This window comes from Delphinus delphis, chromosome 8, assembly GCF_949987515.2.
Source record: "Delphinus delphis chromosome 8, mDelDel1.2, whole genome shotgun sequence".
Classification (NCBI taxonomy): domain Eukaryota; kingdom Metazoa; phylum Chordata; class Mammalia; order Artiodactyla; family Delphinidae; genus Delphinus; species Delphinus delphis.
The window spans coordinates 57,812,284-57,834,437 of NC_082690.1; the positions used below are offsets into that span (position 1 = coordinate 57,812,284).

Consider the following 22,154-nt stretch of genomic DNA (forward strand, 5'->3'; position numbering starts at 1 on the left):
AAACCTCCCCTGCCCCTCCTGGTCCAGTTCCCTCAGCCCTTTCTCTGGGATGCCAGGCTGGTCACCCTCCTGCATCACTTATGTCCCCCTCTTATCTGCCAGATTAGCCAGTGGACTCCCCCGGGCAGAGGCTGTCCTCTCCTGGGTCGTGATGGACCATATCGGGTCCCTGTTGAAACCCTTTGGGACAGAAGACTTTGAATTCAAATATTTGTTTTGCCACATTGTGGCTGTGACCTTAGGCAGTTTATTTAGCCTCTCTAAGCCTCAGCCGCCTTCTCTGGCACACAGCGGTTTTGGTAGGATTAAAGGAAAATGCCCTGCCTGGTACACTGTGACCCTCAACAATGGTGAGTTGAGGACCCCATCTGGCGCACGTGAGTACAGACGCCACAGCCTCCAAGAAGTCAGGGCCACCCCTAGTGAACATTCTTCTCTGGCCGCAGTACATGCTTGCTATTCCCCAAACTCATCCTGTTCTTTTCCACCTCTCAGCCTTTGTACATGCTGTACCCTCAGCCTGGAGTGTCCTGCCTCCCCAGCAAACCACTTCTCATCTTTCAAGGCCAGGCTTAAAAACACGATTCTTGAATTGAGTTAAACAGAGTGAGGGAGAAGGGTGGAGTGTGGGAGTCTGGGGAAGCGGGGGGCTGCAGCATGAGCCTGGGGTGGGGTGGAGGCAGTGTGGGGCCCCTGAGGGCTTCAGTTCCCCGTGTGGTCCCACAAGGCTTCCGCAGGGGAAGAATCAAAGACAGGAAGTTGGGGCGGGGCAGTCTTGGGCCTTGGGCTTGGCTGTCATCTTTGGGAAATTCCTCCTAGCAGGACCCTTGTGTGGTCTGTTGGGAGGACAATAGCATGTTACTGGCCTCCAGCTGTTGCTTTCTGGTATTTTCCAAGATGGGTCAGAGACACTGTGCTGGGACTTTCTATTCCCGATTCCAGCCCTGGCTACCCCATCTAGACCCGAGATGACCCTAAAAATAGTGATGAAGGCCGGGGGATGGAGCGTGAGTCCTGAGCCCTGAGCCCACAGGGAATCCAGGCCGGCCTCCCTAGGCCTAAAACACAGAGCCTGAGGCTCAGAGACATGTGCCCATTGGCCCAGGCCACACTGCTTCCTCCAGCCAAGAGTCCCAGCTTGTCACTCTCTGTGCTTTCCTGTTTACTCCCCGAGGGCCCCATTGTACCCCACCTCACTCCTTATCACGAGTCTCCAGTCCTCAATAAGAGTAGGCTTTCAAAGCAGATTGGAGGGAGGGAAGGAGCGTCATGGGGCCGGGGTTGCTGGGGGCATGAGGAGGATGCAGGAGAGCTTCTGCGCTGAGCCTTCCCCAATACCCCACCTCTGCCCCACCTGGGCCAGGCTCTGGGGCCTCAGGAATGGATCAAATCAGACCCCATTTCCAGGGAGCTCCCAGTCTGGGGAGGCGGGCATTGCTCTCCATCACTCCAAGCATCAGTGCTTAGGGCTCTGGGCTGCAGCCCATGAGGGGTAGCAGGAACCAAGTTTACCTCATCTCCACCCCCAGGGTGTGGCTAGGCCCAGGCTTGCACCCTGGAGATAGCCAAGCCTGCCCCATACAAGAGGCCTCTGCTCCATTGCTCTCTCCAGAGGCAGAAAACTGAGCTTCTCAGCACTGGAAGGGACCCAGTGACCACCTCAGCCGACCCCTACCATCTACTGCACAGATGGAGAAAGTGACTCCCAGGGAGGGATACAAGCAGACTGGGCAGTGGATACCTGGCATCCGATCGTGGAGTACAGGCAAGCTCGCCATGTGGTTCCCAGCTGCCCAAGATCTGGCGCATCGGACCAGGCCCGGCCTGGAGGAATAAATCCCCTGCCCACTCCCCAGTCACTAGCTCCCAGAGAACAGCTTGCTTTGTCTGGAACCAGTGGAGAAGTGCCCAAGGTGGGTGGAGACTCAGCAGCGTGGGGTGTGTGAAGGGAAGAGAAAGCCCCGAGGGCAATGGCACAGAACGGAAAGGGCTTTGGCATGGGGCAGGCCTGATTCTGGCCCCGACTCTGCAGCTTGCTTGCTGGGTGACCTTGGACGAGTCACTTGCCCTCTCTGAGCATGTGTTTCCTCACTTATTAAAAAGGGTGGGAGAATGTCACTGCATTCTCCTAAAGCTAGTGAGGCAGAGCTACAATTTGAAGCTGGTTCTTTCCCTTGCCCCACATTGGCCCACAATGTGAACCTAGGACTGGAGAGAACAACAGAAACAATACCAGGAACAAGGAAGGACGAACTGCAAAGAGAGGGTCAAACAGCATATGGGAGAGAGATTACTTCCAGCTGGGAGAATCAGTCTGGAAGGCTTCCTGGAAGAGTTGGTGTTTGGAGGACTTAGAAAACAGGACAAATTTCACGAGAATGGGATGTGGGCAGGTGCCTTCCGGGTGGAGGTAAAGCTGAGCAAAGGTGCAGAGGTGGGAAAGCAGCTTCCCTGAATCACAAAATGGGCGTGGTCTGGGGAGATCATTTTCTTCAGCGCCTCCCCCACAGACCTGGAAGCTCTGCCTGTTACCTAAAAGCACATGGCGAGTTGGTGCTGGGACTTGGCTGATGGCCAGGTCTGACCCTGACTGTTTTCTCTGGTGTCTGCCCCTGGCTGGGACTGCTGGCCCTTCTCCCTCGGGCCAGCTGTGTGTGGGTTTCTTACCAGGCTCCAGGCTCTGTGTCCTGCCCCAGCTGTATCCCCACATCCCTCAGACCAGAAAGAGAGCATGGGGGAAGCCTGGCCATAGCTCAGACTGGGGCTCAGGAAGAAAGGCCAGAGGTGGCTTCGGGTGGCTCAGTGGGCAGAAGCTGGGGTCAGCCTCCTGCTGTGTGTGTGGGAAGCGGAGGGCCAGCTAGAGAATATTCCAGAGCTGAGCCCTGCAGGGGTCAGAATCACAGTTGGGGGACAGGTGTCGTACAGCCAAAGTCACTAGTTTCTTCCCGTAGGATCACCAACCCTCAGATCCCATAACAGGCCAAGGCTGACTGGAAATTTGGTTTGTCAGTGGCCGGTCTCCAAATCAACTCACTCTCACTGTCATCTTCCCTGCAAGGGCCTCAGAGGAAGCATCCACCCCCACCCTTCCTTCCACGCCGTGGCTGCAACACAGCTGCGTCTGCCTGCACGGCCCAGGAAGCCCTCATGCCTCACTCCCCGAAGCAAGTCCAGCCTTGTCTGGGTGGGTGTGAGGCACACAGACAGGGGAGAAGGCCAGAGGTGATCACTGCAGGGCATCCAGCCCGAGGGCCACCCTATCTGAAGACCCTTTGTTTCTTCCACCTTCCTCCTCCTGCCCAAGAAGCTCAGCAGGACGCTCTGTTCCCAGAACCAACGCCCTCTCCACATGGCGCTTTGGGCACGCTCCAGACTTGGCTTCTCAAGGCTTCAAGACACCTCCCCTCCCGCTTCCTCCCCGCCCCACCACCAACAAACGCACGTAGGTCTGTGCAGGTCTTTCTCTGAATCGGTTTCTTTTCTGTGATCTTTCGGATTCTTTGTCTGCAGGCCCGTCTCTCACCTGATCTGTCTCTGTCTGATTCTCTCTCTCTCTCTCTCACTGTCTCTGCTTCTCTTGATTTCTCCTGGTCTCTTCCACAGCCCTCTCTCTGAGCTGGTCGCCCCTGTCCCTGCATTGCTCCAGCTGACACCTCTTGATCTTTGCTTTCTCCTGCTGTCTCTGGCCTTCTGTCTCAGGCTTTGTCTGACTCTGAGTGTCCCTGGACTTGCTCTGGGTCTGACTATACTTCTCTCTATCTCTGTTTTTGTCTGCTTTGTCTGTCTCTATCTTTGCCTACTTCAAAGGGAGAACAGGGCTTGGAGAGCATCCAGGGGCCTCCCTTCCCATTGCCCTTTCCGTTTCTCTGTCTCATCAGGGAGGTTAAGCTGGGTGCCCTGCCTCCAGCTGAGTAAACAGTGTCCCTTCCTGCCCCTCTGGTCATTCACTCATTCATTCAACACACCCTCACTAGGTCTGGCCATGTGTCTGGCTCAGTGTAGGGAACTGCGAACCCCTGCCCCACCCCAGTGCGCACAAGTTACCCCTACAGCCTCACCGTTCGCCCTGGGAACGTGGGCCCCAGACTCCCTCCCAATGCCCCTTTCTGACTTTGTCCAGACTTACCTATCCTGGGTCCCATGATTTCTGGGGCGCAGTGAGCTTCAGCCCCTATTTCAATCTCAGGACTGGAGCTTAGTGGGAGAGAGGGAGTGAGAACTTATCTGGGGCTTCTGTAGACAGCAGCCAAGGAACCACAGCAGGGGTGCGCCAACGTGGGGACTCCAGGCACCGGGTCGATCGATGCTTTTTGGGCCACGGTGGACAGCAGCCACCTCTTCCAAGTGGGTTAGGAAGCCCTGCTCAAACTTGACCCTACTCTCCAAGTGCCTATCTTCCTTAGTCACTAGTTCCTTCTCTCCGTCTCTTTCTCTGAATTCCTCTGATCTCTGGCTGGGGCAGCCCAGGGCCAGAGTCGTGGAGGAGGATGTGTTTGTTTAGATCCAGCCCCACTGATGGGAGGAGGCTGCTGACTAGCCTCCCCTCAGCCTGTTCCTTCACAGCCTCTTGGCTTGGCACTTCCCTTGGATATTTTCTCCTGCGAGCAGTGGGGAGGTGAGGGGCAGAGGGAATGTGGACGGGTGGCCCCTCCCAGCCCTGGGGTCATTCAGTCCTGATTTTCCAGTCTCCACTCTGCATTCCCATTCCTGCTCTGAGCCTCTTCCCACACCGAGCTCTCGTCCCAGTTACAGAACTTTTTTCACCCTCCAGGAGCCCCATACAGAGCCACTTTCCCCCACTGTCCTCCTTCACTGAACCTCTGTCCCCCTCAAGCTCTCATCCTCTCTCACTGATCCCCTATCTCCTCTCTGAGCTCCTCAGATCCAGAGCAAGGAGGGACTCTATCCATTGGGAATCACAGTGGCCAGCGCCTCTGGGGGAGGGCAGGGACTTGTGGTAGCAGCTCCAAAGAGTATGGCCATCTCAGTGGAGGGAGGGTGGAGAGAAGAAGAGGACATATGAGATTCCCAGGGTTTTCTGCACTGAAGACTGAGGATGGAGGCCTCGGAGCCAGACAGACCTGAGTCCCATCTCAGCTTTGTCCTTCGCCAGTCAAGTGGCCTTAGGCAAGTCCCTGCACCTCTCTGAGCATCAGCTGCCTCATCTATCAAGAAGGGACAATAGCCCTCACTCACAGGGCTACTGTGCAAGTTCAGTGAGCGGAAAAAGAATCCAAGCCTGAGGCCTGGAGCTCAGAGAAGGGAATGGCAGAGGTGGGACTCAGAGCTGGGCAGTGAGAGGGCAAGGAACCTGGTCTTCCTCTTTGCTCCACACTTTCACTTTCCATTTGGCCCTCCTAATGACCTTGTGGGCCAGGTACTTATTCTCCCATTTTACAGATGAGGCACTGAGTCTCAGTAACCGCCCAGAAGTCACCTAGCTAGTAGGTTGTGGGATCATGCCTTGAACCTCTGATGCTAGGGACCAGGCTTTTTCCTCTACCCAGGCTGCATTTTCTGAGGAAAACCTCTGGGTTTCCCCAAATCCAACATACAGAAGTGAAACCGACCCAGATCCAGTAGAGTTTTTGCATGATATAGGGATGTGGGAGTGGAGTTCAGCTTTTGGGGTGCAATGACAGAGAGACACACATCAGCCCCACTTGGCTCCCAGTGGCTGTATGGGATGCTAGAAGGAAGGGGGAGTATCTGAAATAATCGCAGATAGGCCTGACACATAGTAGGCCCTTGTTAGATACTCGTGGTGTGAGTGAGTCTCTGAGAGACCAGAAATGGGAATGCAGGACTACCATCCAGGGAAAGGTCAACCGTTGGCTTGTGTTGATAGAAAACCAGACCCCAATCCTGCTCGAGAAAACCAAATTGGCTCTCTCTCTCTCTAAATCCTTCAGACAGGTACTGTGAGTCCTCACAGAGATTGGCAGAGGTGCAGCCTTCCAGACTGCAAATTACAGTGCATGGTCGAGAGAGGGAAGGGTCCTTTTGACTTTCTGGAGGCTCACTTGCCCCATTCTTGGCCCCAGAGGCTGCAGAAGTTCTGCACGTGGGAAGATGCTAGGACCAGCTTGGCTGGCTAAGTTCATTTCACCAATCTTTGAGTAAAAGCATGCACAGCACCCCACAGGGCACAGAACATACAGTAACCTCAGGCATGAGCAGCCTTCATGTATCCCCTCAGCCTCCCCAGGCTGACACAGGTCCAAGAATATTCCCGAACCCAGCTGTGGAATTAGAGCACAAGTCCAATCCCTGGGACCTCTGGGAGTTAAGCTAACAGGCCCTCAGATAGCTCTTGGGTTAATCCTGCAGTGAGGTTCCACTCTGGGTGGCCCCAACTTGAGGTTCAACCAACCTGGTTTCCACCCCACCTTTGCCACTTGCCAGCGTGATGTTTGCTGAGCCCTGTGCATTTTACAGAGCCCCGTGATGTATGTGGATCGCAGCACCATCTGTGGATTCCCACAGTTTGCAAAGCTTGATGTCTAATTTTTAGAGTCCCATACCGTTGGCAAAGCCTGGTACAGTTTACAGAGCTCTGTGGCTTCCAGGGCCCCATGATGTTTGCACACTCCTGTGTCTTGTGTCGAGCCTGTTGCTGCTTTTGAAACCCCAAGCCGTTCACAGAACCCAAGCCTTTACCTCTTTAAGTCATCCCACGTGGGGAAATGCCTTTTTGCAAGCCAGGCAAAAGAGGAATTTGGGTACAAGGGGAGAGTCCTGGGCTCCAGCCTCGAGACCTCAATTCTGGTCCCAGCTCTGTAACTACCTTGCTGTGGGACTTGGAGCACATCCTTTCTCCTTTCTGGGCCTCAGTCTTCTCACCTGTTAAATGGAGATGGTGATATCAAATGGCCCACCCTCAGGACTGTTCTGAGGGTCACTGTGAGGATGCCCAGAAGATGCCGGGGGCAGGGCAGTGGGGGAAGGGGAAGGGGGGCCGGAGGCTCCTTCCTGAAAAAGGCTCTAAACTGCCACATCAGCGCCATTGCTCCTACTTCCCTCTGGCCTGGCAGCCAGAGAGCAGATATCTATAAATGGGCCCTCAGCCAGGCAGACACGTAACGGCCTCGGTCGGAGCCTCAGCCATCCCTACCGCTAGATGCTGCCTGGGGGTCAGACCCCGAGCTGTGCCGACATGCTCTCATGCATGGCTCATTAGATCTGCCCAAGGAGGGCAGTGCATACTTACTTCACCCATGAGGACTCTGACACTCAGAGAGGCCATGTGATTTGCCCAGGGCTACATGTGGAGGATACAGCCGGGACTGGGGTCTGAGCCAAAGACAGCAAGGATGGACCCGTGGTACTCAGAAGGTCAGAGGAGGAAGGAACCTGGAGCTCACTTAATTCATCCCCTCCCTTTTGCAGATTGGGAGACTGAGGCTGGAGAGAGGCAGGCCGTGCTGGGTCGTGACCGCGGGGAAGTCCCAGTCTCTCCGTGGGCTTCAGTTTCTCCCTCTGGTGAATGAGAAACAGACTCCCTCCTGCCAAGGGTTCAGGACTTTCCCATCTTTGTTGCCATGGCTCCTGGATCAGAACGCAGCAAATTTCCCAACTAGGTGAGGAGAATCATGGGACTGCAGGCAGGTGGGTGTCTGCTGGAAACTCTACATTCCTCCCTGAAAGTGGCAGCCCTGTGCCCAGACAGGGCATGAGTGTGGGCATCAGATGGTTCAATCCTGACCCGGTAAGAAGATCTCTGAGACTCAGTATCCTCATCCGTAGAGATGATGGGAAACCGCCTGGCAGGGCTGCGCTATACCCAATCATCTCACTCATCTCACTCTGTATGTGCGTAGCTCTCCCAGGAGACTGTAAACTCCCTGGAGACCTAGCTGGGTGATCTGAGGCTGGTCACTTGCCGTCTCTGATCCTCAGGGCCCTTGTCTGTGAAATACCTTCCCAGGGCTGTCCTAAGGCTCAGGTGAGTTGATGGATTAGTGCTTACTAAGTCTGAGAGCTGAGCAGACATGAGCCATTATTATTAATATGGTGTCGATGGTAATGGCGATGACTCTTGTAATTCTAGAAGCAGAGGATGCGATAGAAGTAAATCAGAGGCCAGGTCATTCTGACCTCACTGACGACCCCATGTGACTCAATCACTGGGAAGGCCCTCTGAGGTGAGAGGGCACTCAAGTTGTTAACAGCTGTTGTTCTGTGGGTGCCGCAGGCTGTCCCCTCTCACAGGGTCCAGACCGGGCACTGGCTGGCTGGTGGCTCCCAGCCCTGCCTCTGCCAGCAGCACACTGGCGTTGGTCAGGTCCTATGTCCTGTCTGGTCCCCAGTTTCCTTATTATAAAGTGGTGGGGGTAGGTCTCATTCTGCTCTGCCCCCCCCACCCCCACCCCCGTCTTTGGGGAAGGAACATGAGCTAATGGATATACCACTGCTTTAGTGAAGTGTCAAGTGCAGGAGATGAGGGATTACGGTTATTAATGATTTGGCTCCTGGGAGAGAGGACATGGGGGAAGGGGGGCAGCAGAGGCCGGGAGTGGAGACCAAGGGGAGCAAGCATCTGCCTCTGGCTGCCAGGGCCCCAACGCCCTGCAGACTTTGTAACACTGCCCCCTGGGGGCCAGAGAGGAGGTCGGTGCCCCAGGCTCTTCCTTTAAGACTCCAGTCCAGGAGGAGGGGCAGGAAGGACGACTGTCAGAGGAGGCTGAAATGGACAGGCCAGAAGGAGCCCAGTGAGAGCAGTCACCGCCTGCTCCCCTCTCTCCCTCTCCTCCACACCCGTCTCTCAAACCGGCCCGCTTCTTCCTATGCTGCTGTCACTGCCCTGGTCCTGGCCGCCAGCAGCTCTGGTCCGGGCCGTGTCCCAGCCTCCTCCCCACCTCCGGTCTCCATCTTCCTGTGAGCCAGAGGGAACTTTCCAGCCCTTAAATCTAACCATGCCCCTCCCTTCTTCAAACCCTGCTCCCACCCCACTCCCCAGCGCTCAGGATAAACCCATCTCTCTCTGCCTGATATGGAGTGCCCCCTACCTCTCTGTCTGCTGAGAGATCAGAATCTCCACTTACAAGTGAGAGGAAAAGGTACAAGAACAAACCTTTGGGGCAGGACTTCTACCAAGGCTTCTCCACTTGGTAGCTGTGTTCATTCTTTGCTTGTTTGTAGGGGTTTTGTGTGTATGTGAAATACACACGTGAAATGTGTGTGTGAAATAGCCAGAACGTGAAATTTACCATCTTAAGCATATGGTTCAGTGGCACTAAGTACATTCGCATTGTTGTGGAACCATCACCACCATCCAACTCCAGAACTTCTTCATCTTCCCAAAGCGAAACTTCATACCCATGTGTTATTTAATTCTTCATGCCTCTGTTTTCTCATCTGCAGGATGGGGTTAATGAGTGGATGTACTTTGCACAGTGCCTGGTAGGTAGTTAATAGGTACTCAACAAACATTACTACCACTTTGTTCTCTGGGGGGAAGCAAGTGTGGCAGGACTGCAGGGGTTATCTGTAGACATCCAGGGCCTTCACTGCCCGGGATTCATTTCTGTGACTCGGGCAGAGTTTATGACAGCTGCTGGGGAAGCACGCTTCATGCTTCATCTAGGAAGACCAGTCACTTCCTCACCTGATGGGGTTATGAGCCTGGAGATGGAGAAGGCAGGAAGCAGATTGAGCACGGGCAGCTGCTTCTTGACCAGGTTGGTCCTCCACAGATGCTCCAGTGACAACTGTACAGGCAAGGAGGGTTCTGACTGGTGGTAGGGCCCAGTCTGGGCCAGGGTGGGACACCCAACTTTTCTCTGTTCTAAGTCTCTCAGGAGGAGCTGGAACAGGCTAAGCTGTTTTCCTCAGGGCTGTTTATTTGGAGCACTGTCAGTTTACAGTTTGCTTGGTTCTCTCCTTTTCATGTTCCACCCCAAGCACACCCACTCCCTCCACTCTGCACACATGTTTCCTAGATTCACTCACTCCAACTGTTCCTGGCACTCATGTGTAAAATTCTCTCACCATTGAAGTGGTACCGTCCTTATTAGAATGCCTGTCCCCTCTGTCTTTCTGTTCTCTGAGTGGAACATAGACGTGTCTTCCTCGGGGAGGGGAGAGACCAGGTCTGAGGTGTCCCATGTGGGGCAGGCCTGGTCTCTGGCAAGGGCAGGGGTGGATCTCTCCAGCAGGCGGGTTTCACGGTGGTGTCTGAATCAGAGGTGGGCCCAGACCGGGGCCCTAGAGGGCCACAGAATCTCCTCCTAAGGGTCCTTAGGTTGGGGACTCCTCTCTCTTGAGTGAGAAATATCAACTATCTTCTAGAAATAGCCACAAGGGAAGAAGGCAGTTCAGCATAAGCAAACCAATCCACCCTTTGGAGTCCCTTGGGCCTGAGCTCAGCAAACGACGAGCTACGTGGCACTGGACAGTTGCTTCATTTTTCTAAGCCTCAGTGTCCTTGACTATAAAATGAATGCAATAATTATGACTGACATTCATTACAGGCCAAGCCCCGTTCAAAGTACTTTACTTGTATCAACTTAGTCAATGTTCCCAACTACCCATGATAACCTTACATGTCCTACCCTGCGCAGGTTAGTGTTGTGCAGTGAGTGGTCAGGTCTGAGATACACAAGCAGTGATGTCACAGCTCCACAGGCCAGAGGCATGTGGTGAGACATGAACCGTCACTGCACTTCCCGGCACCTGAGGAAGCTTTCATAGCATTTCACGTGTACCTCTGACGTGACAGATACTACAGCCCCCTCACCTGAAGAGGCTGTGACAGCAGTGCACGTCTAACTAAGACCTGACCACAGGGCACATGTCCCCTCTCCTGATGAGGCTGTGACAGCAGTGCATGTGTACCTCAGTTGTGACCAATAGCACAAGCCCCTTCACCAGAGGAGGCTGTCTCAGCAGTACAGGGGTACCGCAGAGGTGACTGGTCACCACAGGTCCCCTCACCTCAGGAGGCAGTGACAGCAGTGCACTTGTACCTAAGACCTGACCGCTCCATAAGTCCCCCGCTCAGAGGAGGCTGTGACAGCAGTGCAGATGTACCCCAGACGTGACCACTGACCACAAGTGGCCTACCTGAGGGGGCTGTGAAAGCAGTGCACGTTGAGCTCTGACGTGGCCGATACCATGGGCCCCCTCACCATAGGAGGCTGGCCCAGCAGTGCACAAGTACACCAGGCATGACCACAAGTCACTGCACCTGGGGAGAAAACGGTAGCACAGAGAGGTTAGGAGACTTGCCCAAGGTTACACAGCAGGTAAAATGCAGACTAGTTTTTAACCTAGACTATATGGTCCCAGAGCTCATGTCCCTAACCTTGGCACTTAACTGTCCCAAAGGACTAGTTTGAGGACTCAGTCATCTGTCCATCAGTCACTAAGCCATGAGGTTTTATATAGAGTTGAGCTCTGAGTATAGCACCTTTGACTGGGTTCCCAAAAGAACATGGATGTGGTCAGGATAATATCCTAGTTCTCTACATGACCTTCGTCAGTGAGTATTAAACAGACTGCTAATACCCCCAGGGAACTTTCCTCAGCCAGGTCCTCTGCTTCCAGACTTCCAGGATGAAAAATCTCAGAGGGGAAGACATCCAGGGGGTAACTTCTCAGTGGCTATGGTGGTGATGGTATAGAAAACTTCTTCACAGCACTTCACAGTTTGCAAAGAACTCTCACCTGGCGTGTTTCACTAAACCTTCATTCCAGCCAATATTGCTGGCACTATTGCCCCGATTCAGAAAGGGGAGACAAAGGCAGAGAGAAGTGACGTCATTGCCCAAATGGAGGAGCTGGGATTTGAACCCAAGTGCGTTTGGCCCCCAAAGCTGATGCCACACTGCCTCCTGGTGGCAGGAAAGATGGTGACAGTGATGAGCATGCTGGAGGCCCCTGTAGTGGTCCCTGATTCTGGACTCTCCTCCCCAGAGCTCCAGGAGCCTCCTGCCCACACCGGGAGGCAGCCCAGTCTCTCCCTGGACGTATTTATAACTTCCCTTTCCTCTTTGGCACCTTCCTTTTCCAGCCTCTCGCATCTGTGGGAGCCTGACACCTGTGAAGGTGACGGGCAGCAGGGGTGAGACGGAGAGAGACAGAGCGTCACTGACAACTTTCCAGGGCAGAGCGGCTTAGGCAGCTGGCCTGCGCTCAGGCGGAATATAGAGGGCCAGGCTGTCTTCTGTTCTGAGCTCAAAAATGTTCCTGAGATACACGGACTCCTCCTAGAGACATTTCTGGACTCCCCACTTTCTCAGGTGGGTGAGACCTGGACTGGGAATGTTATGGGCCTCCCCACGGTCCCAGGAGAGAGGGACAGGGTTGTGTAACCTGGGTAGAAGACGCTTCTGACACCTGCTGGCACCCTTCACCTCTTCTCAACCTGCGCTGCACTAGCACAGAGCTTGCACTCAGTAAACAAACCCCCGTTCTACAGAAGCAGAAACAGAGTCTCAGAGAGCTCCCAGCCAGGCTTGAACCCAAACTGGTCTGGCACCAGGATCTGAGCACATATCCACTATATGGCCTCTCAGACCCATTCAGTGGAGAAGAAACTCCCCTGCAATCTCAGGCTCTTCACGAAATTCTCCCACCACTCTTGTCTTAAGTGAAATTTGCCCCCCTACCCCTGCACCACTAAATCTGCAATCTTGCTTTTCTCTCTCTCTCTCTCTCTCTCTCTCTCTCTCTTTTAAACCTCCTTCTCTCCTACTAGTAGTCCAGACCCTGGGCTCAGAAGATCCACTTCTCCTCCTCTTTGACCATTCCTTCCTCCTCTCCCTCTCTGCTGGCTAACTCCTACCAACAAATGGTGGGACATCTGCTCAAATATTTCCAATTTAAAAATATAACAAAATCCTCCCTGATCCCTCATTGCCCTCCAACCATCCACATCTCTTCACAGCCACACATCTTGAAAATGTTATCCACTCTCTCTACTTACCCCCCGAATGTCCACACCACCAAACTTCCACTCCCATCGTTCCACTGGACCTGTACTCCCTGGGGTCCCCATTGACCTCCTCCTTGCTGGATCTCCTGGACACTCTTCACTTCTCATCCTTCCTGTCCCACCAGCAGCTTTTACTGCTGCTGGCCACATGTGCCCTTTGGAGAGCCTCTGTGATATCATACTCTCCTGGCTCTGCTTCACTCTCTCTGGCCATTTTTTTCCCAGCATCTTTTGCAGACGTTTCTTGTTCTGCCTCTGTCTCATGCTGGTTTCCTCCAAGGTTCTGTCCTCACTCTACACTCTCCCTAGCTCCATAAAGCATAGCCCTCCCAAGTCTTTGTCAGCAACTCAGTTCTCTCTCTTGAGCTCCAGACTTAAACCCTCCAATACCTGCTGGACAACCCCACTTGGATATCTCATGGGTCCCTCTAATGCAACATGTCCAAAACCAAACTCATCATCTCCCTCCAAAATCTTCTCACCTACACTGCCCGTTGCCCACCGCCATGTTCTGCAGCTCAGCCAACATCACCGCCATCTGCCTCATCGCCCAAGCCAGAATGCCGAGCGTCGTCTCGCACTCTTCCATATGCAGTTATCAAATTCTGACAACGCTGCCTCTTGGAGATCTATCTGATTCTTGATAGTTAAGAAGCGTAGGCCTTGAAGACACTTGGATAATAAAATCGAGGGTAATAAAAACCACTGATCAGAAGAACTGAAACCAAGTATGTAACCACCAGGGCACAGTCATTGGTACAAGTAAGCACTCACTAAAGGGCAGCAGCTTCTGTCATCATTATCATTGCTCCTTCTCCCTCTTTCTCTCCTCACCACCCATCTCCCTGGTTGGCCTCCCTGCCTCTAGCCTCTCCCGCTTGAATCCCTTCTCCACGTGGCAATGCGTGGGATCTTTCGGAAACGAACATCTGTTAACCCCCTGCCTGAAGGGCCCCCTGGTTCTCCAACATCCTCATGCTGGCTTCGTATTCCTTGGCCTGGAATTCGAGACCCTTCTGGTTCTGGCCCCTGTCGACCTCATCTTTTGAGACTCCCAGTCTCTCCCTCTATACTGCATCCCAAACATACTTCTATCTGCCCCTCTAACACACCTACTTTTCCACACTTTCCTCACTTTGTCCCTGCCTTATTGGCCTGGAGAGCTCTCCTCATCTGCTTATAATTCACAACCCACCTGAAAGTTGTCTTCCATCATGCAAACCTACTTTGTTCCCTCCTCTGAGCCGTTCAACTCTATAGTAGTACGGATCACACTGGATATGATTGGTGGTCAATTTTTTCCATAGGCTCCCCCCACTGGACTCTGTCAATTCACTGTGTTCAGGCACCCAGCACGAAGCCAGCTTCATTCAATGTGGAATGAACGATGAACCTCAGTTCTCCTAATCTTTATTTTTTTTTAAATTCATTTATTATTTTATATTTATTTTTGGTTGCATTGGGTCTTCATTGCTGCGCGCAGGCTTTCTCTAGTTGTAGCGAGCAGGGGCGACTCTTCGTTGCGGTTCACGGGCTTCTCATTGTAGTGGCTTCTCTTGTTGCGGAGCATGGGCTCTAGGCACGTGGGCTTCAGTAGTTGTGGCACACAGGCTCAGTAGTTGTGGCACAAGGGCTTAGTTGCTCTGCGGCATGTGGGATCCTCCTGGACCAGGGCTCGAATCTGTGTCGCCTGCATTGGCAGGCGGATTCTTAACCATTGCGCCACCAGGGAAGTCCCCTCCTAATCTTTAAAGTGGACAGCATAGGCAGTCAGCCTGGTTAATCCAGAGGAGAGCAACAGCCCTGGGAGCTGGAGGAAGATAAGTCACGGAAGGCTCCCTGGAGGAGGTTGGACTTGGAGTTATAAGGCATCTAAGAAACAGTGAGAGTAAGAGAGGGCAAGCGAGTGAGAGGGAGTGAAGATTTGGGAACCTGAGTGGCTCTCTGCTCTGTCACACTTGTTCCTCTAGCTTCAAAACACTTGAAGTGTCCCCACACCCCCATCCCCGGGCCAACAGCACAGCACTTTACAGTTATATAGAGATTTTTCACAACCTTTGTCTCATTTGTGTGGTTGGTTGGCTCAGAGGCTAGACTGAGAGTTAGCAAATCTGAGACCTCCATCCTGCCTTGTCCTCGGCCTGCTGTGTGACCTGGGCAATTCCTTTCACCTCTGAGCCTTGGTTTCCTCACCTGTCACGCGGGGCTGTGAACTGTTGCTCAATAGGTGGGAAAACCTCCATAGACCACAGAGTTCTGTGCCCCAGTGAAGACTGTTAATCTTGTTGTTCTACTATCTGCCAAGCCCAGTGGTAGCTGCTAGCCAGCCACTTGGGAGTCCTCAGAAAAGCATTACACAGGGCCCTGTTAGAAACTGACCTCAGGGGAAAGGACCCAGCAGGTTAGGGACAGGAGGGCCTGGGGGTTTAATGGAACCAGTCTCAGCCCCAACCTGTCCTCCCCACTGAGGCAGCGCTGGCTTGGGGAGAAGAAGGGGCAGCTGGAGTGGCCTGGGTCGCAGGTGAGCTGAGCCCCCCCTTATGTAGGCATGAAGGCTGCAAAGGAAGTGCCCAGAGCCTGTCAGAGCCCAAGGAGGGACAGGGTTCTGGAAGGGCACAGTTTAAGGGGACAGGCAATTAGGGACCATCACCCCACTATGAGAGGGGCCCTACGAGAAGGGAGATGGGCTAAAATCTTTCTGCCCCAATTTACAGCATTGCAGGCTGGCTGCTGATTCACTAACTGTGTCACTTTGGCCAGGCATAGCCCCTCTCTGAGCCTCTTCCTCCGTATCAGCCACAATAGGGGAGCAAGACAAGAAGCTTTCCACAGGGTGAAGTGTGTGATTCCGCAGGAATGCTGGAGGGAAAGCCCTGAGGTCGTCAGGACAGCTCTGTGGAAACACGAAGAAGCCAGGCGCTGAGCCACACTGAGATCCTGGTTTTATAGGAAAGGAGTCAGGGTCAGTCTCCAGCCCCAAGGAATCCTCAGGCTGGTGAGGGATACAAGAATGACATGGGCTGCCAGACAGGGAAGCTTCAGCGCCGCTCCTGTGGTGGACCCTTGGGAGACCTGGCAGGGAGCCTGGAGTCTGACTTCCAGCTCCTTGTGTGACCTTGACTGAGCAAGTCACTCCCTTCTCTGAGTTATTTTATTTGAAAAATGGGAGGAGGGCTGTGGGGATTGGACTACGTTGCTTGCTTTTCAGGACGCTTCTGGCTCTGATGTTCTGGGATTGCCCCGCAGACCTTGGAAAACCTGCTTACATGGGCCCAGCCAGTGGAGGGGACAGCATCTCAGAATTGCAGCAGCTTCCCTGGAAATGTGCATTCTGTCAATTTAGATGTTAAAAGAAAAGAGAAGAAAAATCCCTGCTGACTAGTCCATTATGGGGAAAAGTTCAGTTTAACTCAGGTTAACCCTTTCATTAATTAATTCATTTATTAAAAAAATATTTTGAGGGTTTATTATGAGCCAGGTACCAGGTGCCTGGTGCCTGTGCTCTAGAGCCCGTGAGCCACAACCACTGAAACTGTAGTTGTAGGGTTTTTTTTTTTTTTTTTTTTTGCCACTCTCTCACTTTGTCCCAGCTTACCCTTCCCCCTCCCTGTGTCCTCAAGTCCATTCTTTATGTCTACATTTTTATTCCTGTTCTGCCCCTAGGTTCTTCAGAACCATTTTTTTTTTTAAGATTCCATATATATGTGTTAGCATACGGTATTTGTTTTTCTCTTTCTGACTTACTTCACTCTGTATGACAGACTCTAGGTCCATCCACCTCACTACAAATAATTCAATTTTGTTTCTTTTTATGGCTGAGTAGTATTCCATTGTGTATATGTGCCACAGCTACCAGGCACCAGGTATACAACCGCTCTGCTCAGGACACGGGACCTGATTGTCATGACTTTTTTCCATGCAGATGTGCCCAGTCCACCTCTTCCTTAAGTCATTTCTTGAAAAGAGCATTTTTTTTCTAGCCTTGTAGTGCCTCTATTTAGTAACCAGACCATCTGAAACTGTTTGAAAACGCCCTCAGAACCAAACAGAAATCCATAACTGTCTCTGACATTAGCCTAAGAAATGGAGAGAGGAAAGTAAAACTTTTGGCCTATTTTTTCCCCAGGTGGAAACCAGAGCTTCCAAATCCTCCAGGTGGCCTGGCTTGGTGGAAAGAGTCCAAGACCAGAGCCTGAGGCCTGGTTTCCAGGACCAAGTCTGGTACAGACCAGCTGTTGACCCGGGGACAGCTGCCCATCCCCACCCCGGCCTGACTTGTCTTTTTTTTTTTTTTTTTTTGGCCTCCCAGCTTCCAGGATCTTAGTTCCTCAACCAGGGATTGAACCCACGCCCCGTGAAATGGAAGCTCAGAGTCCTAACCACTGGACCACCAGGGAATTCCCCGGCCTGACTTTTCGTCTGTGAAAGGAAGGGTCAGGGACTCAACTATCTGCAGGCCATTTCCACGCTTACGTATTCTGTGGCGTGAGAGGGTTTGTCAGAAGAGGGAGAAGCTGGAGGTGGTCCTGGAAAACCAAGTGGATCTGCTCCAGGGGTCCCTGGGGCAGGGAGGCAGTGATCTGAACATCAACGTAACCTGGCCCTGGATCACTTAGTCAAGGTGAAGGTCGAGTCAACACTTCCCTCAGCTCAGTTCTGGGGGTTGGAAAGTCTCACTGCGGGGGTCTTGGGCTGCCATGCACGCACAGTAACCTTCTTCAACAGCCTTCTGGGAGTGGAGTTACTCTCTGAAGAGTGCTTGGTCTTCTCTCCTGACACTGGTTCTGAGACTTTTCAGTTCTCCGTGATGCCCTCTGAGCTGGGGCCCAGGGCATTGGGCATGAAGTGGCTTAACAGTGACACCTGCTGAGCTGCAGCAGCCAGGAGGGGGAAGACCATGGAGTGACCCAGGAAGTGCCCTGGAGTTTGTTTTTTCCCACCAGGGGGAGAATCTATCTTCCACTTGGATTCCTTTCGAGAAATGACTCCTTCTACCAAAGGCATATACAATGCCTCTGCCCTCGCAAGGTGACTGACATCTCAGTTTGCCGGGGACTAAGGGATTTCCTGGGACATGGGACTTGCAGTGCTAAAACCAGGCAGTTCTGGGCAAATCAGGATGATTGGTCTCTGGATATGACAAATAGACAGGATACAAGGACCCAGGTTAGACTGAGACAGAGTCCCAGCAGCAGCTGCACAGAAAGGAGAGCTGTTCCTGTCTGAAGCAGACTGCATTCTGTAGCAGCCCTTGGGGGGAAGCAGCTCTTTCTATCAATAAGATATCATAGAAAGGGAATCCTCCACAATCTGATTGATGTAGTTCATTTATGTTACTTTTTTTTTTTAAAAAGAACCAATGGATCTAGGGTCAGAAGTTTGCTTAAGGGTTTTTAATCTAGCTCCTATCTAAATATTAAACCTCCTGTGCACCATTTCAGCTCAAAAGACCCCAGCTTTGCCTACCTCTAGTTATAAGGAATTCACGCATTCTCAAGCCAGTCTTTTCCTTATGGGATAGTTCTAATTGTAAGAAACTTATTCCATATGTGGGGCTCTCTGGGTCCCTGGAGCTGCTAATACTGGCCCCAGTTCTTTGTAAGTGTTGTACCTGTCCCATGACAGCCCTTCAGGTGTTTATGTTCACCCCTCTCGCCCACCAGACAGGACCAGCTTTTTAACCATTGCTCATTAGACAACTCACTATCCTGAGCATCTTAGTTGTGCAATGAAATTCCAGGCACAAAGAAACAGTTAGGATTGAGATCCATGGTTGGAAACAAAAAGATGCACGTTCTAGTTAATGTTTCCCTGGTTGTTCTGGTTTCCAGATATGTACTGATGTTTCCAGTGTCTGTCTGCAAATAACCAGCCCTGACCCACTATGGAAGCCACCTGTAATGGATCAAAGGACTCCTCACCTGTGTTCTACCTGGTGGGCATCCCCTCTCTGCTTGAATCCCTCTTCCTCCTTGTCTTCTTGATTTTCCTCTTAATCTCTCTGCTTATTCTGGTGGGAAATGAGCTGATCCTTGTGTCTGTGGTGGCAGAGTCCAGCCTCCACAAGCCCATGTACTTCTTCCTGATCAACCTCTCAGCCCTGGACATCCTCTCTACTACAACCACTGTCCCCAAGATGCTGTCCCTATTCTTGCTTGGGGACCAGTACCTCAGCTTCTCTGCTTGCTTCCTGCAGATGTACCTATTCCATGGCCTTAACTGCTCTGAAGCCTTCATCCTGGTGGTCATGGCCTATGACTGCTATGTGGCTATCTGCCGCCCACTGCACTACTTGCCCTCATGACCCCACAGACCAGTGCTGCACTGGCAACCAGTGCCTGGCTCACTGCCCTCCTTCTGCCCATCCCAGCAGTGCTGCAGACCTTCCACATGGCTTTTGACAACACTGTTCACATCTACCACTGCTTCTGTGACCTCTTGGCTGCAGTCCAGGCCTCCTGCTCTGACACCATGCCCCAGACCTTCATGGGCTTCTGCATCGCCATGGTGGTGTCCTTCCTGCCCCTTCTCCTGGTGCTTCTTTCCTATGCCCACATCCTGGCCTCAGTGCTTCACGTCAGCTCCCGAGAAGGACGCTCAAAAGCCTTCTCCACCTGCAGCTCCCACCTCCTGGTTGGCACCTACTACTCATCCATTGCCATAGCCTATGTGGCCTACAGGGCTGACCTACCCCTCGACTTCCACATCATGGGCAACGTGGTGCATGCTATTCTCTCACCTGTCCTCAACGCTCTCATCTACACGCTGAGGAACAAGGATGTCAAAGCAGCCATCACCAAAATGGCATGTCCCCAGGGCCCAGGGAATTCTGGGACCCTTGATCCTTAGATGCAAATAATTCAGCTCCCTGGACACCAATGACAGCACCCAGCACAGAATAAACACAATAAATATTTTTAAATGAATTAAAGCAACCCAAATTGACTTCATTCAGTTGAGCAGACAGCTAAAACCCGGTCCTCAAATACCGGATCCAGAGGTCTTCCCATTGGTGCTATAGAATGATTGGTTTTCACAGTTTTCATCAGTCATTAATGGGATGAATAAAATTTGATCATCCAATCATTTATATTTAAAGTCTTTACTAGGACTGCTAGAGACAGAAATAAGCCAGACATAGTTGCTGCCCTCAGGTATCCATAGTTTAACTGGGGAGTCAGACCCAGAGAGATAATATAAGGTGCTAGGACAGAGAGAAGCAAAGGGGGCTGTGGGAGCCACGAAGTTAGCATTTGATTGAATGTTAAAATTTTCTCCTGTAAGTTTTTATATTTTTGGCATTGGTATCACTTGTTTGTTAGCAAATACTCATGTATCAGCAATATAGATGGGTGGAAGGCTGGAAATGATTGCATAAGAAAACCACTAGCTGCTCCAATCAGGAGTGGTAATAAGGTCCATGTTCCCATCCAATGTGATGGATCCATTTTCAGCTTGGATGCCCATTAAAAAGTGATGCTTCCTGCCAAGAACCAGTGGGTGGAAGTTACAGTGGTTCCACCCACCATTATCCACAGTGACCTATTTGGGGGAATTTGTACTTGCAGTCCTGACGATTCTGGCCTCTGTGGATTAAGCAGTCCGGATTCACCAGGAGACACAGTAAATCTCACTAAATTTAAAGCTACAGCTTCTGCCTGGTCATTTTAAGCCCACTGTGCAAGCAGATCAGCAGTCAGAAAAAGGAGTTACCATATTTAGAAGGGCAATTGACCGTGATCTTCAGGAGGAAGTAAAGCCACTCTTACATAATGGGGGCTGGGAGGTCAGCATTCAGGCAAGTGAGCATTTCTGGTTTCTGGCTTTAACTCTTAGTGGACAATTAAAGCAACTATAGCTTGATGAGGCAGAGTAACCAGGGGCTCAGAACTGTCAGGGATGAGGGTCTGGGTCATGCTAGGAGGGAATCCATCTAGACCCACTGAAGGGAAAGGGGAAGGGAATCTAGAATGGGTGGCAGAGGAGAGGGATGATGAAGTGTCACTTGCAGCCTTGGGACTGACTGCAGCAGCGAGGGCAGTCGTTAATCCAACTAACCCTTCTCTTATAAATTTCCCTTGAAACTGTGACTAATCAGAATCCTGGAAACCCTATGTCCAAATGGAGTGAACTTGTGAAAAGTGAATGAATCCGAGAGGTTCAAGGGATAGACTATAGTAGACACAGTTAGTGGTCTTCCCTCTGGCAGCTGAGTGTTGACTGCTAATAACTCACACACGTATACCCTAAGACAGAGGCATAATGGCCCTGACCCTTGTTGCTTTCCTTCCGGGGGGAAAGGGAGAAAGAGAGTAACTTTATAAGCAGAAAAAACCAACTACTGGGTACTAAGCAGTCTAAGCTTAGATGCCAGCTGTTGACAGTAGTACCTGGTGAAGCCAGCTGTTTGGCATCTAGAGACTCTGAGAGCCCATGAAAGTTGTATCTTCTCCTGCAGGAGATGAACATCACTAGTCCCCTGGGAAATAGAATATATGCAGGCAGCCTCTCCTCTGGCTGTTGCTAGATAATACAAACCAAACCCCTGGAGTCATTTTCAAAAAATCATGTTTCACTATGTCCTAAATCCTCTCAAAAACTCGATGAGATGGGTAATATTGTTATGTTCCATTTTACAGATGGAGAAACTCAGATTCAGAGAGGTTAAGTAACATGCCTAAGGTGACATAGCTAACATATATTAGAACTGGTATTCATACCCAGGACTTGTCTCTTCAGACCCTATGCCCTTACCCATATGCAGAGCACAGGCCTGGGAATGAAGCTCTGGGTCTGCCTTGCAGCTCTGATACTAAACATTAGTATAAGCATCAGTAAGTCATTTCACTTCTCTGGACCTCAGTTTCCTCTTCTTGGGCTGCCTGTCTCCCCTGACTGTTCTGAGGACCAGATGGAATAATGTCAATAAAAGCTGCCCCGTTGGTTGGAAAGTTCTGGAACCCATGAGGGCTCTTAACAATGTTGTTCTCATTATCAGCAAATCCCAGAGGCAAGTCCCCTCCCAACACGTGCTCTAGGAGGGACCAAGAAGTTGATCCTGGGTGACTGGGGGGTGGAGGCTCAGTGCCTCAAAGGAGCCCCAAAGAGAGAGGACCCCCGCAGGCCTGACTGAAAGGAGTGGTTAGGGGGTTAATGAGCCACAGCCCAGCACCTACCTGACTCTTCTCTGCCTGGCCGGGTTGGAAGACACAAAGGA

The 22,154-nt window shown here is 51.9% G+C and overlaps 2 protein-coding genes across 4 annotated transcripts in view; one reads left to right on the forward strand and one right to left on the reverse strand.

Annotated features, from left to right (window-relative positions):
- The window catches only part of SLCO2B1 (solute carrier organic anion transporter family member 2B1), a 50,842-nt gene extending 48,755 nt beyond the window's left edge, over positions 1-2,087 (reverse strand). For 2 of the 3 annotated variants that reach the window (XM_060018268.1, XM_060018267.1), the window contains exon 1: positions 1,742-2,087. In XM_060018268.1, coding sequence (XP_059874251.1) covers positions 1,742-1,778 — 37 coding nt within the window. In that variant the 5' untranslated portion in view covers positions 1,779-2,087. The remainder of the gene's footprint in view (positions 1-1,741) is intronic. The other variant, XM_060018269.1, reaches the window with a different exon arrangement.
- On the forward strand, positions 223-21,511 carry OR2AT4 (olfactory receptor family 2 subfamily AT member 4). Its single transcript, XM_060018272.1, is given in 6 exon segments — positions 223-377; positions 7,390-7,580; positions 12,014-12,242; positions 17,247-17,558; positions 18,769-19,227; positions 19,230-21,511. Coding segments are annotated over 2 exon segments (963 nt in total). The 5' UTR covers positions 223-377; positions 7,390-7,580; positions 12,014-12,242; positions 17,247-17,558; positions 18,769-18,821; the 3' UTR covers positions 19,787-21,511.
- The last annotated feature ends 643 nt before the right edge of the window (positions 21,512-22,154 follow it).